The sequence below is a fragment of the Canis lupus genome, chromosome 12 (genome assembly GCF_048164855.1).
Source record: "Canis lupus baileyi chromosome 12, mCanLup2.hap1, whole genome shotgun sequence".
NCBI classification, from domain to species: domain Eukaryota; kingdom Metazoa; phylum Chordata; class Mammalia; order Carnivora; family Canidae; genus Canis; species Canis lupus.
Genome location: NC_132849.1, coordinates 4,375,683 through 4,390,120, shown reverse-complemented (window position 1 = coordinate 4,390,120; position 14,438 = coordinate 4,375,683). Strand labels below are relative to the sequence as shown.

Sequence of the window (14,438 nt, the reverse complement as noted above, 5' to 3'; positions counted from 1 at the left end):
TAATGTATGCTATAAAAATTCAAACAATGGAGAAACACACAAACCGGAAATTCTCCTTCCTCAATTCCACTCCTTTGAAGGGTCCACTGTTAACAGATTGAGGTGGGTGGATCCTTTTAGAGCAGGGCTCTTAGCCTTTGCTGTCTACTGGAATGGCCCTGGCAGCTTTAAAGGAGACAAGCCTGTGCCAGCCCTAGAGATTGTAATTTCACATGATCTTAGCCAAAAGGCCGAGAAGCGATTAGATTGTAATTTAGTTGATCTGAGATACAGACTGCTGGCTCAGTGGGTACAACATGCAACTTTTATCACATTTTATTTATTTATTGAAGAAACTGGCAGGGGGATGGTGAGGGAGAGGCAAACTCGCTGCTGAGCAGCAAGGAACCCCAAGTGGGGCTCAGTCCCAGGACCCTGGGATCAGGGCCTGAGCCAAAGGGAGCTGCTCAACCCACTGAGCCACCCGGGCACCTCCCTCATTCTTTTGAATAATGACATAGTAGTATTTCTTTCCATGGCTGTGCATATTTGTTTGTTTATTTTTATTTTTTTTAATTTTTAATTCCAGCATAGTTAACATATAGTGTTATATTAGTTTTAGGTGATTCAACAATCCTATGCATTACCCAGTGCTCATTGTGGCTGTCCTTTTTGAAAAAAAATTTCCCCCAGCTTTATTGCAGTATAATTAACAAATAAACATGGCTATACTTGTTTAAAAAAAAAAAAGCATTTGTTATATATTTTGTTTTTTTTTTATTAAGATTTTATTTATTTATTCATGAGAAACATAGAGAGAGGCAGAGACATAGGCAGAGGGAGAATCAGGCTCCATGCAGGGAGCCCGATGTGGGACTTGATCCCAGGACCCCGCGATCACGCCCTGAGCTGAAGGCAGACGCTCAATCACTGAGCCACCTGGGCAGTCCATTTTTTGTGATTATGTAATAAGATATGTTATTGTAGAAAATTTATGAAATTCAGAAACACAGAAAAGTGAAAGAAGAAAAAAAAATGTCACTCAGATACCCAGAGAAAAACCACAGTTTAAAATGCAAATAGTGGGCAGCCCCGGTGGCTCAGCGGTTTGGCGCCGCCTGCAGCCCAGGGCCTGATCCTAGAGACCCAGGATCGAGTCCCACATCGGGCTCCCAGCATGGAGTCTGCTTCTCCCTCTGCCTGTGTCTCTGCCTCTGTGTGTGTGTGTGTGTGTGTGTGTGTGTCTCATGAGTAAATAAATAAAATCTTAAATAAAATGCAAATAGTATTTCAATAGCAAGATTAAACTGTATATAGTATTTCTTTCTATTTGTTTTTTTTTGTTTGACTGGGGTTGTTTTGTTTTGTTTTTGGATTGGTTTTTTTCTGGCCCTTCAGTGTAGGGCTGAATCAGATCTACCCAATATGTTCAAGGCATATTATCATCTCATGTCATAAAGGCCTTTTACATTTTTTAGGGTTTTTGGTTTTTTTTTTTTTTTTTGCTCCTCCCCTCCCCAGCCAAAAGGTATACATTCTAATATATTCAATGTATGATTTAAATATGCCTATTAGTATGTTTTTAGTTTTCATAATGGATTTGTGCTATATTTCCATTGTTTCCCTTTTTACCCAACACCATGTTCTTAGGATCTAGCCACATTGCTATGCCTAAACCTAGTGCGTTTCTAACTCCAATGTGTATTGTTTTATAACTTTTTTTCTCTTCAAATTTTAACATGAAACTTTTCCATGTCATTAAACAAGTTTTATAAGAGCACCATTTGAAATAAGCACATAGTAGTAATGCTCCAGGAGCCTTTTCAGTCATTCTCACTGCCCAGCAGCTTAGGTACCGATCTGGGCGAGTTGACCGGATAACATCCTGATGGCTAGATTTTGGCATGTTGTAGTTCTAGTCGTTCACGGTAAACTTGCAATTTGGATTTTTTTCCCCTCCTTCTGAATCGCCCATATTTGGCAAATATGCTGCTGGCAACAGGTTCCAATAGCACCTGGTGCTATATATTCAGCTCTTTCTTCTCAGAAGCTCTAAGCCCTGCTGGGTATTATCTTATTTTTGAGGCAGCCTATAAGGCAGGGCATGATAAGGAGTCTTCTTGCTGCTGCACAGACAGAGAAATGAAGACCCGCTGGGCTTAGTGATTGCACAGCCGCCGAAACCCTGTTGTCTGCCTCCCAGTTGAAAGTTCTGTGCTTCCTAATGTGCAAGACAGGGAGAGATGTTTCAGTCAGACCCGCTGGGAGCTGGTAACTGAAACGCCTGATGCCTGTGTGGCATGGGGGCAAGACCCCACATGCCAGCTCAGCGCTAACCACCAGCCCACGGTTGGGTGTGTCTGGGGAAAGACTCACTGTAACCTCGATGAGGACACCTTTTCTCACATCAAATCAGATTCCTGGACTCATTGGGTGCTTTTGCTCTAAATCTGCCTGTCCCGTCAGTAACCCTTTATATGCTAATCTTTGTGCCAGATGCAAGGAAGACCAAAGGTGTGCCTGGGGATGCACCTCTTGTGGTGCATATGGCATAACCCCTGCCCTGGGGGCACTATGGTCTAAAGGAGAACACGTCCCTGCTCTCAGAACACTCTAATCTATGGAAGCAGGACATATATGTGAGGATGGCATAAGCATACCTGCTAATCAGTTGACACCTGTATAAAGATTACTGAGTGTCTTCTAAAATCATCAAATGATTTGAGGCTAGTTGAGTTCCTTAGGATATGAAGAGAGTGATTTCGTGTGAATAACTCAGAGCTCCTGGGTGTCTAAGACTGACTCTCCCCCTGAGTGATGTGAGAGTGGTCTGGACAAGAGGGCGCAAGCATATGTGGTGGCGGACCTTCTCTTACACAAGCACCGTGCCTTCAGCTTCTCTTCCCTTCTCTGGTTATAGGTCGACGGCTATATAAACGAAGATGTCAAGAGCTTGAGGAAGACCGTGCAGGACCTGCTGGTCAAGCTGCAGGAGGCTGAGCGGCAGCACCAGTCAGACCGTGTGGCTTTTGAGGTGAGATTTGGGATTCAAAGAGAAAGTACCCCAAGTGTTGGGCTGCTGGATACAGGTGCCAGTGACTTTTCATGGACTTCATGTCTTTCTGGCTATGTGCCATCCACTGGAACAGCTAGGCTTTGAGGCCTGGGCACCTTCCCATCTGCTTTTTTGCATTCCTGGACATTTATAGTTTTTGCTGTTGAAGGCTAGCCCATAGTTTAAAGGTTGGCGCTTGGTTCTCTACTGAAGTTGAGTGGTGGTGCTGGTCTAGGATAGCGGGTAACTCGAATCATTTCTCTGAGTACGACAGTAAAAATTACTGGGCTCTAGGCACCATGCAGGCAGGGACTGTCGCTGTCAGGTCACCCTGCATCCCCATGTCTGACATAATGCCTGTCGTAAGGTGGGCACCTCTTAAGTGTGGATGGGATGAGAGGATGGACCAGTGTGGTTGTAGAAAGATCTGTGTCCATGGAGTCAGAGGACTTTAAGTCTAGTTTTGACTTTACTGTGCAGAGCTCTGTGATCTTGAATGAGTATTTCAGTTATTACAAAAGTAATACTAAATTATTATGAAAGATTAAAAAAGCACCAAAGTCTGTAAATAGTGGAAACTCCCCATTATTAAAAAGTGTGTGAAAAAAAAAAAAAAAGTGTGTGAGATCTTCATCTTGCCAGAAAATTGAGTATAAAATGAGGTACACTGGGCAAACACTAGGCTTCTGTGTGAGGTTAACCATCTGTTATCCATTATTGTTCATCCACATGTGAAGTATTTCTGTGTCATAAATATGTGATGATAGGATGTGCCCTGCCCAGGCATGCCAGGAGCTGGTGAAGAAGAATGAATGCCTCTCTTCCCTCGGATTGAGAAAGAGAATTTCTGAGAGGGATATGGAGGGGAGGAAGAAGGCACAGGGATAATCAATTGCCTTTAGAGATGATCATTTATTTGAGCAAGTAATTTAACATAAGTATCAGGTCCAGATTATGTAAAAATGAATCATTTTAAGTGTACCTTACAGAATTGAGTGAGGTAAGATGTGTAAGTATATTTATTACTCTGAAGGATTTTGGAAATAGAAGACACCCTGTTTTTTCCTTAGTGATCGATTTAGTTAAGTGGGTTTTCCCATCCTAAATAGTCTGGACTTAGCATGATACTGAGATGAGTTTGGTCTCAGAACAAAGTGGCTGTGCAGTGAAGGAGTTTGCTTCATGTGCTTCAGATTCCACAGCCTAGATAATTGGGTTGACTATGTGTCATTTTGGTGACCAGCTGTTCCCTACCTTCTTGGTATACAAGAGGAGGAAGGGGAGGTTGAGGCTGTAGCACTGACTAGACTGTGAATGTTGGAGAGAAATTTCTATCTTGAGAGGCCTTATGAATCACTTGTCGGTTTGGGCCATACATGGAGGTGTCTGCTAGCTCTGGGTTTCAGTGCTTGAACAAAAGGGTCCAGAGTCAAAGCCTGAGGCCAGGGGATCCCTGACAGCTGTGCTACCTGCCCACGGTTTCTTAGCAGGGGCTGCCGTTGGTAAGTAACACCTGCCTGCAATAAGAGGTACCTCTTGGGTTATTTCCACTTTTGGGGTAGGTTGGCACACACCCTCTTATGAAGAAGAGGTTCCTTCAGGGCAGTGCTGATTGGAGCAGCAGGACAGATGTGACAGAGGAGTATGTTTTTTTCCTTTGTGATCCTATAGCTGAGTGTGGGGATCAGCCCATGGCCCGATAACGCTGTGCTGAGTACACATCGACCTGGGTGCAATATTATGTACAGAAATGAGAGGTTTTGTTTTTATGTTCTTGTCCATGGGGCTGACCTGTTCCAGGCTAATATGGGACCTTTGGAGGCTTTTCTGTCTTTGCTAGTGAATTAGACTCTCTGATCTACTTTTCTGAACCAGGGGATAGCAAGGGCAAGATTGTCAATTACTGAGAAAACCACCTTCCAGTAAGCATGGGTTTTCTGTTCTGTGAGCAGCAGTTTGTTGTCAGGAAGGGTTTGTGGAGAGTTTGCTCTGGACAGGGCTGGTGTGTAGCATGGACATGTCCCATCACACATCATCCTGTGCTTTGCTTTCCCTTCTGTGATTCTGACTTTGGGAGGAGTCAGACAGTCTCCTTTGGTGTTCTGTTCTCCTGGGGTTGCATGGGCTTTGGGGAGGTTATATGGCTTCTTCTTCTTTTTTTTTTTTTTTAATTTAAGATTTTATTTATTTATTCATGAGAGAGGCAGAGACGAAGGCAGAGGGAGAAGCAGGCTCCACACAGGGAGTCTGATGTGGGGCTCAATCTCAGGACCCCAGGATCATGACCTGAGCCAAAGGCAGATGCTCAACCACTAAGCCATGCAGATGCCCCATGTGGCTTCTTTTTTCGTAACTGACTGGGGAGTCAGTGTAGGGTAGCTGGGAAGAATTGAAATGGATGATGAGGTCACTGTGTTCCAGCATTGGCTCTGTTATTCCCCAGCTGTGTACCTTGGGGAGGTCAGTTGACCTTTAGTTGTGAAAATGGAAGATTGGACTAGATGAAGACCAATTCCACTTGTGATATTATCGAGCAGTAACTGTGTGCTAGGACTGTGCCAAGCTCTGGAAATGGAATGGTACTCAAGGTCCCTGCTGGTGGCCTACAGGGGAGTGCACACAAGTGACTGGGCAAGATCCACTTGGTGCTCTAAGAGGGGAGGACACACAATGGAAGGACTCCACACTGGTATAGAGACTTCTGGAAGAAAAGATATCTCAAGCTGAGACCTGAAGTTGGCATATGGGCGGAAGGGAAGGAAGGCAAGTTCTTCCTTAAGTTTTCATTCAAAAATTCTGCTTCTGTCCCTCCCAAATTGGGTTATTGTCTTTGTTAAAGAGCAGTTCTTCCTGGTGCATGGTTGCCCTTCCAAATGCCATTTTGGCCTTTATATGCAGGCTGCAGAATTGCTGGCTGTGAGGATGAGGAAGAGTGGCGACTCAGAAGGAAGGATGTGGAGATGTGCTCCCCTGGATTCTTTGCATTTGCATTTGTAGGAAAGCCACACCCAACCCTCAGCTTGGGTGGCACTGGCTGACTAGGTGGGGGGTGGGGATTGTTGAAGAAGTCTGCCCTCTGGAAGGTGCTTATGGGTTCCAGGTGTCACTCTAAGGTAAACCTCTAAGGTAAAGATCAGGGGACCTGGGGTGTAGTTGGTTAAGTGTCTGACTCTTGATTTTAGCTCAGGTGTGATCTCAGGGTCGTGAGATGGAGCCCCATGTCTGGCTCTGTGCTCAGGGCAAAGTCTGCTTAAGACTTTCTCTCCCTCTCCTTCTGCCCTTCCCCACACCCCCTCACTCTCTCTCAGATAAATAAATAAATCTTTTAAAAAATTAAAAAAAAAAAAAAGTAGAGCTTGATCAGCTATGTGCCAGTGAAGCCTGGAAATGGAGATACCTGCTGGTTTTCCAAGTCATTCTAGAACTGTGAATGAGAGAGGGTGGCTTCCCCTCTCCCATCATTGCGCACAGGGCCCTGGGGGCTTCCCTAAGGTTTTTATCCACATTTGCTCTTTCCCCTCCACCCCCTTCACGCATCCCCATCCTGTCTTAGGTCACACTCAGCCGGTACCAGAGAGAAGCAGAACAGAGTCAAGTGGCCCTTCAGAGAGCGGAGGACAGAGTGGAGCGGAAGGAGGCAGATGTCGGAGAGCTCCAGAAGCGCTTGCTAGGCATGCAGGCGGTAATTGTTGGAGTCCTGCCTTCAGGGCCTAACTCCTGGCGGGTGGGGGCCAGTTGGAACCAGTGGTGGTCCTGAGATTGACTGAGACCCCCGTCGTCTGCTCTTCTGAGCAGCTCCAGGAAAACACTTCACAGATTTCTCAGCTAAGCTCAGCCCATGCTAATTAGAGTTGAATCCATTTGCATTTCATTTGAGTTCTTGTACACCTGCCCTCTATGGGCTTCTGAAGGGTGTTCTTAAAAAATGAACTCTTAAGGAGCCTCTGGACCTGGCTTCCGGGGACCAGCAGCCATAGCCGGCAGGTGGTCCTGGATAAGGCAAGGCCAAGCTGTCCGGATAGCTGGGTGAGGCTGGGAAGTTTCTGTGTGCTGAGGGTGGGAAGGGTTCTCCCTGCCAGGGGAGGGCGCCCCATCAAACCAGCTTGGCCTGCTGCTCTTTGGAAGCTGTCCCAGGCCCAGTAGGGGTTGAGTCCCAGCCCTCAGGCGTCTGTCACCCCAAACACAGAAACTGTCATCACCTCCTTATTCTAGATTCTCTTCCCTTTGGCCCATCCAGGAGCATCAGGCCTTACTGGTGAAGGTTAGGGAAGGGGAAACAGCCCTGGAGGAACTTCGGATCAAGAACACTGACTGCCAGGCAGAGCGAGAGAAGTAAGGGCCCTCTTCGCCAGAAGCTGCCAGAAGCTGCCAGAAGCTGCGGTGTGTGCAAGGGAGGGCGGGCCAGCAGCCTGCAGCTCCAGGTGGCCAGGCCTGGGGAAGAAACTGGTGCTGATGTCAGATCTTCCAGCTCTGACTCACAGTGTGGCTACGCAGGGTGGGGCCCCGCCTGCCCCGGGGAGATACTGTTGGGGAGGCTGCCATCTCTGGGGAGTTGTCTTCCAGGGAGTAGGAGCCTAAAGGAAAGGCTTGCGAGGTGTCGGAGCCAAGGTCAAGGGGGAGCTGGTGAAGTCCTAGCCGTTGTGGCACATGACTCCTCAGGTTGTCACGTTGGATGTGGATGTGGTATTACTGCACCACAGTTTCCTCCCCCCCAAACAAAGACCGGCTGTAAATTACTTGAGGGTAAATCAGATAACTTCCTCACAAGTCATGCTTCGAAAAATACAACGAGTAGCTTCATGAAGAGATTCTGAACTTCCTGTCGCTGAAGCTGCTTGAACTGAGAACCAGCTGGCAGCAGTGGCCTGCAGGGGATCCCTGGGATCCCTTCCTCTCCATGGTTTTTACAGATTCCCTCTGATCAGAAATCAGTGAAACAAAGAGCAGTAGGCTGTGTTGGACCTTTAAGAATTTGGAAATTCTTTGTGCTGTTGGCAATTAATAAATAAGATCTCAAATCATAAAGTTAACAGCATGTTGGACCTGCTCTCCACAGTGTAAGTTGGATCTTTTTAAGTTCAACAGATGTCACCTGGAGGGCCTTCTAAGGCATTCTAAGACTGCACAGTTGATGGGGCAGCATCTTCTCTCCTTTCCAATAACCTCAGTCTAGGCATGGGAAATGCAGACATTTTATTGTAGCCTCCTTTTGGGCTCAGCAACATTTCAGAATTGTTTTAAATTACTCAGCACTCTCTTTCTCAGTCTTGGTGCTCATGGGCAGGAGAGGAAGCAGCAGGAAAAACAAAAAAGACCCAGATAACCCAAAACAGAGGCATGGGAATGGCAAGTGACAGCCATGCATCAAAAATGTTAATTTTCTAAATAAAAGGAGACTGAGCAGTAGGGCACCGGAGAGCTGAGGGTGGACTCCTAGACTGTTTGAGGCTTGGGGAGGATGTTGGGGCTCAGATTGCATTGTGCCCGGCCCCCACCCTCACCGGGAGCACCGCCCTCCCTCTGGCACTAGCACCCGTCTGCTTTCTCACTTAGGAGCGAAGAGGGCACCAGCAGTGCTTCAGAGGTCTGAACTTCTGGACCCTCTGCGTAGTCGCCAGACCTCTGGGGAGCTTGGCCCAGTTTAGAAAATGCAGAGGACATAGGATTGTCTGGGAATCCCAGGAGACTTAGGAACATACTCGTGTGAAGAGACTCTAAGGATCCTTAAATATTACCTCCCTCTTGACACAGAGTCCTTTCCAACAGCTCGATGGCATTGGGTATCTATACTCCCAGCTCCCACTTTAATATTTCCAGGAATGAGGAGCTCATCACACATGAAGCAGTCCACTTTCTGACAGCTTTAATGCTGGGAAAGTCTATCCTGTGTTAGCATTAGGACTGCTTCCTTGGACATCTACCCATTGTTTCTAGTTGTACCTTCTAGAGCTTTCCAAAATAATTTATCTATTCTTACCTCTCTGAGCTTCAGTTTCCTTGTTCAGACGAGTAGATCTCTAGGGATGCTTCCCCTGTGCTCTTCCAAAGTGTCCCAAGTACCTCCTCCTCACGGCAGACCGCTGAGGGACCAGGCAAAGGGAATCCAGTTCCTGGAAGCCCCCAGGCCCAAGTCTCTATCCCATGACTGCCTCAGCTTTCTGATCTTAATCCCCAGGGCTGCTAACCTGGAGAAGGAAGTGGCTGGGTTACGGGAGAAGATCCACCACTTGGATGACATGCTTAAGAGCCAGCAGCGGAAAGTCCGGCAGATGATAGAGCAGGTAAGCAGAGTCAGGTCTTACCCGGCTTCGGTTGCCCTCTTGGGAAGCCACCACAAGGAGCCTGGCCCTGTTTTCCTGTCCAGTCCATGCTTTTGCTGTTCATTCCCCCAGAGAGCATGGCTTATTTTCTTATATGAGAACACTTAGGGCTACCAATTACTAGGTTTGAGTGATTAGAATTCGCCTTTCTCCCATCTTTCCCCTATGGTGTTACTCATTTGCCTTCTGTTTTCTGATGAGAAAGAGTTAGTCTCTCTTATACTTTGAAGAGCGCTGGTAAATGTATAATTAAGTCACAATAAACTCCCATACCTGTGTACAGATTATCAACCTTTGTACCTCATAGCAGATTTTCTGCTGTACCCCATCTGAGCTTTAGGGTAACATACTCAGGATATGCCATTTTGCAGCATTGTTTTGAGAACTTTAAATCCCTTAGCTGGGAGGGCGTATTTGCTGCATGTCCTCCACGAGAGCTAGGATTTTTCTGTTTGGTTCACTACTGTTTCCCAGTGTCTAGAACAGAGTTTGTTACATAGTAAACACTCAACAAATATTTTCTTTTCATGAGAGAGAGAGAGAGAGAGAGAGAGAGAGAGAGAGAGAGGCAGAGACATAGGCAGAGGGAGAAGTCAACAAATATTTATTAAATGAATAAATAATTTGTACTTCCCGGGGATCATCTGGGTGGTCTTCTCACAGCCTCCCCTCACACCTGGGATAATCAGGAGCTCAGTATTGACCGAAATGAGGCTACTATGGAAAAGCCTAAGCAAGTTATGTGGGAGGTGCAAAAGTCTGCCTTATGTCTCTGCTGGCTCCACAGCAGCAGGGCAAAGTTCGATGAGTGTGTACTGAGTCATTTCAAAATGAACCCCATCGTCTCCCACATCTTTGTAGCTCCAGAATTCAAAAGCTGTGGTCCAGTCAAAGGACACCACCATCCAGGAGCTTAAGGAGAAAATCGCCTACCTGGAAGCAGAGGTCTGTGCACTGGGCAGCCCTGGGAAGGGAGCAGAATCTCAAAAGACAGAACTCTACATAGACATAGAGAGGGAGAGTTTCCAGAGGCGTCTTTGTCCTGTGTGCCTGCTGCTTAGAAGTGAGGATCTGGGATGATTGTTGCTGTTCAGTTCAGCTGAGTCAGTGTTGTCTGAAAACCTTCAGGGAGTCACAGTGATAAAATCTGTCCCCACCCTGAAGTGGCACATTGTCACCATGTGAGCCATGTGCCACAAGCTTAGCAGAGGAGGTGCCAATGGAGCTGGCTGTGAGGAGGAGGCATTCTGGAGGAGTGGTCTTGTCTTCTCCACAGCTAAGGTGTTTTTGACCAGCTCATGAGTTTTTTTTCCTTTTTTTTTTTTTTTTTTTTTCTTTTTTTTCCTTTTTTTTTTTTTTTTAAGATTTTATTTATTTATTCATGAGAGACACACACAGAGAGAGGCAGAGACATAGGCAGAGGGAGAAGGAGGCTCTATGCAGGGAGCCTGATGTGGGACTCGATCTTGGGACCCCAGGATCATACACTAAGCCAAAGGCAGACACTCAACTGCTGAGCCACCCAGGCATACCAGCTCATAAGTTCTTAGTCTACCTTCTGCCTTTCCCAGAAGCTGGGGAGGACAGCAGGGAACGATCAGTATTGTACTCAGTCCTTGAGGGAAGGAGAGCAGGAGTGGCAACCAGAGGAAGAGGATGATCCAGAGTGGTGTGAAGACGAGGGATGAGGGCAGAGGGCACCCTGGCTGTGGCATGCATGGTAGGGGTGGCAGTGACAGTGGCACAAACAGAGGCAGAGAGCCCAAGTGAGCTAGTGAAATGTCACAAATGGCTAGCCAGCAAATGGCCACCCCTGCCTCCACAACTTGTATTACAGAACTTAGAGATGCATGACCGGATGGAACACCTGATAGAAAAGCAAATCAGTCATGGCCACTTTAGCACCCAGACCTGGACCAAGACCGAGAACCTGGGCAGGTGAGCAGGCATGTGGGTGCTGGGGCCTAGGTGAGGAATGATGGAAGAGGCACAGAACCATGGGCAGGGGACCTTTAGTGCTGAGGCCAGGACAAGGCTCCTGTAAATCCCACTTAGGCTCCAGTGTCTCGTCTGACCTGTTCTCCATCTGAGCCATTCTCTAACCAGGTCAGAGTAAAGCCTGACAGCACAACCCCAAGGAGGCCCACGAGCAGCCTCTAGATGAGTCTGGGCCCTCTGAAATGGTTTGCAAAAATTACAAAGGTGCAACAAGTGTGTATTTCCAGAGAGGGGCCTTTTGTTTCTAAGAGATTGACAGAAAGGTCCCAGCCTTTGGGAAAAAAACAAGAATCCCAGCTCTGCCCACTTCTCAGCTGTTTCACTGCTCTCTGTGTTGTCACCATCCCTGTTCCTCCCTCCCCCAATCGTCACTCAGACGTTGGCAGCAGGTGCTGCGCCAGAGAGGATGCTGAGGGGGGCACCCGGGGGCACCCGTGGGAGAGGGGACTGTGTGCAGGGTGGGCGACAGGCCGCACTCGCTGCTTCTGACTCTCTTTCAGTGGGAGGATATCCAAGCCCCCCAGCCCGAGTAAGCCCATGCCTCTCATCCGAGTGGTGGAAACATGAGCGAAGGAGCCGAACACTGCTGCTGCTGCCGCCGCCTCTCGCCTATGGAGAAGCCCAACACCCCTGTAGGCCGTTTCCCTGACTTTGACTTCCTGACTAGTCCCTGGCTACGCTGAGGGCTTGCGGTTCATGCGTCCTGCTGTTTCCAAACTCCTGTCCCTGGGATGCTGGGCCGACAGAGGATGAACAGCTCCTGGTCGCTACAGCCCCTGGGAGGACGTGAACCCGCCAGCAAGAGCCAGGGCAATATCCTTATTTTCTCGTTCCTGTTTTTCCCCTGTAGTGGCCTCCCTTCTCTTGTAGCCTGGGGTCAGCTGCCTCCGAACCCACCCCCTCGCTGGGTCAGGAGAGGTGACAATATTTGCCTCCCCCTAAAAGCCAGAGGCACCGATGTCCACCTCACTGGGAGGGTGTCCCCGGGGGAATGAAGTTCCCTCTACAAACACAGATCAGTTCTTAGTAACACATTGTTTGTTTTTCTACTTGCTCCACCCTCAGCCCTGCCACCCAGGCCTGCAGATTGACATGGGGGACCTGTCATGGTCTGGGCCAAGTCAGTGAGCCTCAGCTTTGACTGGCCAGCCTGGTCTTCCTGGGAGAAGGAAATGTACATTCCAGGAGTAGCTCTTAGTGGACAGATACTGTAGGGCCAAGGATAGTCGTGTATGACTTCTCTCTGCTGGGAAGGCTCCCAACATCTTTTCGGGTTTCCTCCTAAGATGCAGTGAGTGCAGGATACACCTCAGTCTTCTTGCTCAAAAGCCTAAAAACTGTTTTCGCTGGGTTATATCAATCTTTGTGAAACTCTGATTGTATTTATTTTACTAAATTATTGGTGCTTTTCCATACATCTCACAATTGATTTAATACCAGAGTCTTACAGCCTTCTCTTGTGGTGTTTGGATTTGCTCCATGCTGAGAAAAATGTGTTCCCAATGGAAGTAAACCTTTTTCTTTTTCTTCTACCTGCATCTCTTCCTTCCTCCTCCAAACCTGATCTGACCCTCAGGAGGGCAAGCATATTTACCCTGAGGCTTTGGGGTCTGACTGTATGTTGTCTGGGGGAAAGGGGTGATCAGGACTCTTTGGGGGGAGTGATTGAATTCTTCCCCTAAACCCTCTGCACCCTCTGCTCCACAATCACTCTGTGTTCCCGGCTCTGAGTGACCCTGACACTCATCGTGTTTTCCTTAGGGCTCTTCCTGCAGCCTCCAGAAGGAGATAACCATCAGAATGTGGTATTGTGGGGCACAGAAACATTCAGAGTAAACATGCATCAAGTCTTCAGGTTCTACTTGGCTCAAAACCTAGAAGACTGATCTCTGTGTGTCGTGTATCAGGACGGGGCTGACGTGCTGGCACTGTCCAGAATGCTGTTCTGGTGTTCCTCACCCACATTCCTCATCTGTAAAATGAGGGGATCAGACCAGATGATTTCGATAGGCCCTCTGGTTCTGATGTTTTTTTCCCATGGCATATTCTTTGTATGGCAAACTTAATAAAATTGTTAATGTGTCTCTTTGCACTGCTGGCCTGTTCCCCTACCCCACCTCCCACCACCCCCAACTTTTCTGGGAGGATGAAAGAACATGATTTTAGTGCCCGTTGAAGATGGCCACCTGGCTGTCTGCATCTGGAAGGTGTGGACCAGACACCCGAACCACAGGACTTTGTGGCGTTCAGAGGAGTTAGAATGTCCCTCTTAAGCAGCTCAGCTTTGTGGTCTGAGTCTTCATTGTAGGAGATGGTCCCTAACTTTGAACTTGTCTGGGGTGGTGGACTGTGCGCCCTATGCCTGGCCAGTGTGAGTGCTCCTCACTGGAGGAATTGGTCACAGCAGAGGTCCTTTGACCGCTTAGAAATTCACCAGGCAGCACAGGAGGAAGTAGAGCCACTCCACATCCTTTGCAGAAACGCCAAGCACTCTGGAAATGCTGACAGGAGCCGGTTAAGGGTTTCCTGTTTGGCTTTCTCTGAGCACCGTTCAATTAGTCCACTGATCTTTTTCTTTCTTTCTGCCAAGAATGCAGTTGACTGCAGCCCCCTGGGGAATAGCCAAATTTACGTGAATCCTTTCTAGACCAAAGGAACTAGAAATGCGGCCTTTTTATCCCTGGCCACTTCCTCCTAGCTCCCCTTTCTCCTTCAATGCAGAGAATGGAAATTTTTCACTTAGGACTTTTCTTCCCTCTTCTGCTCATCAGCTGATTCACACCCCAGGTTTCAGAATGCATTGGATGGAGACCTTCCATTCCAGACCTGATTGTGTCTTCTAACTGCCCAAGGTTCTGTTCTCTTCTTTTACAGTCTTGATTGGCATGGGCCTATATAGACTGTGCTTTTCACAAAGTATGAAGAGGGTGGAAGCAGGGTGGGGTTGCCTGTGGCGCCAAGACTTGCAAGGCTGGAAGGCAGGAGTGAGTGTACTGCCATACTGGAAAGGGAGGCTCTCAACCCTGGCCTTGAGGGCTTGGTGGGGTGAGCAGAGACTTAGACTGGAGGTGATGAAGTGGTCTGGA

The 14,438-nt window shown here is 47.8% G+C and overlaps 1 protein-coding gene across 3 annotated transcripts in view; it reads left to right on the top strand.

Moving 5' to 3' along the window:
- Window positions 1-13,444, top strand: part of TUFT1 (tuftelin 1) — a 48,446-nt gene extending 35,002 nt beyond the window's left edge. For all 3 annotated transcript variants that reach the window (XM_072769148.1, XM_072769149.1, XM_072769150.1), the window contains 7 exons: window positions 2,900-3,013; window positions 6,588-6,716; window positions 7,272-7,366; window positions 9,210-9,315; window positions 10,216-10,299; window positions 11,192-11,292; window positions 11,853-13,444. In XM_072769148.1, coding sequence (XP_072625249.1) covers window positions 2,900-3,013; window positions 6,588-6,716; window positions 7,272-7,366; window positions 9,210-9,315; window positions 10,216-10,299; window positions 11,192-11,292; window positions 11,853-11,919 — 696 coding nt within the window. In that variant the 3' untranslated portion in view covers window positions 11,920-13,444. The remainder of the gene's footprint in view (window positions 1-2,899; window positions 3,014-6,587; window positions 6,717-7,271; window positions 7,367-9,209; window positions 9,316-10,215; window positions 10,300-11,191; window positions 11,293-11,852) is intronic.
- Window positions 13,445-14,438: the final 994 nt, after the last annotated feature.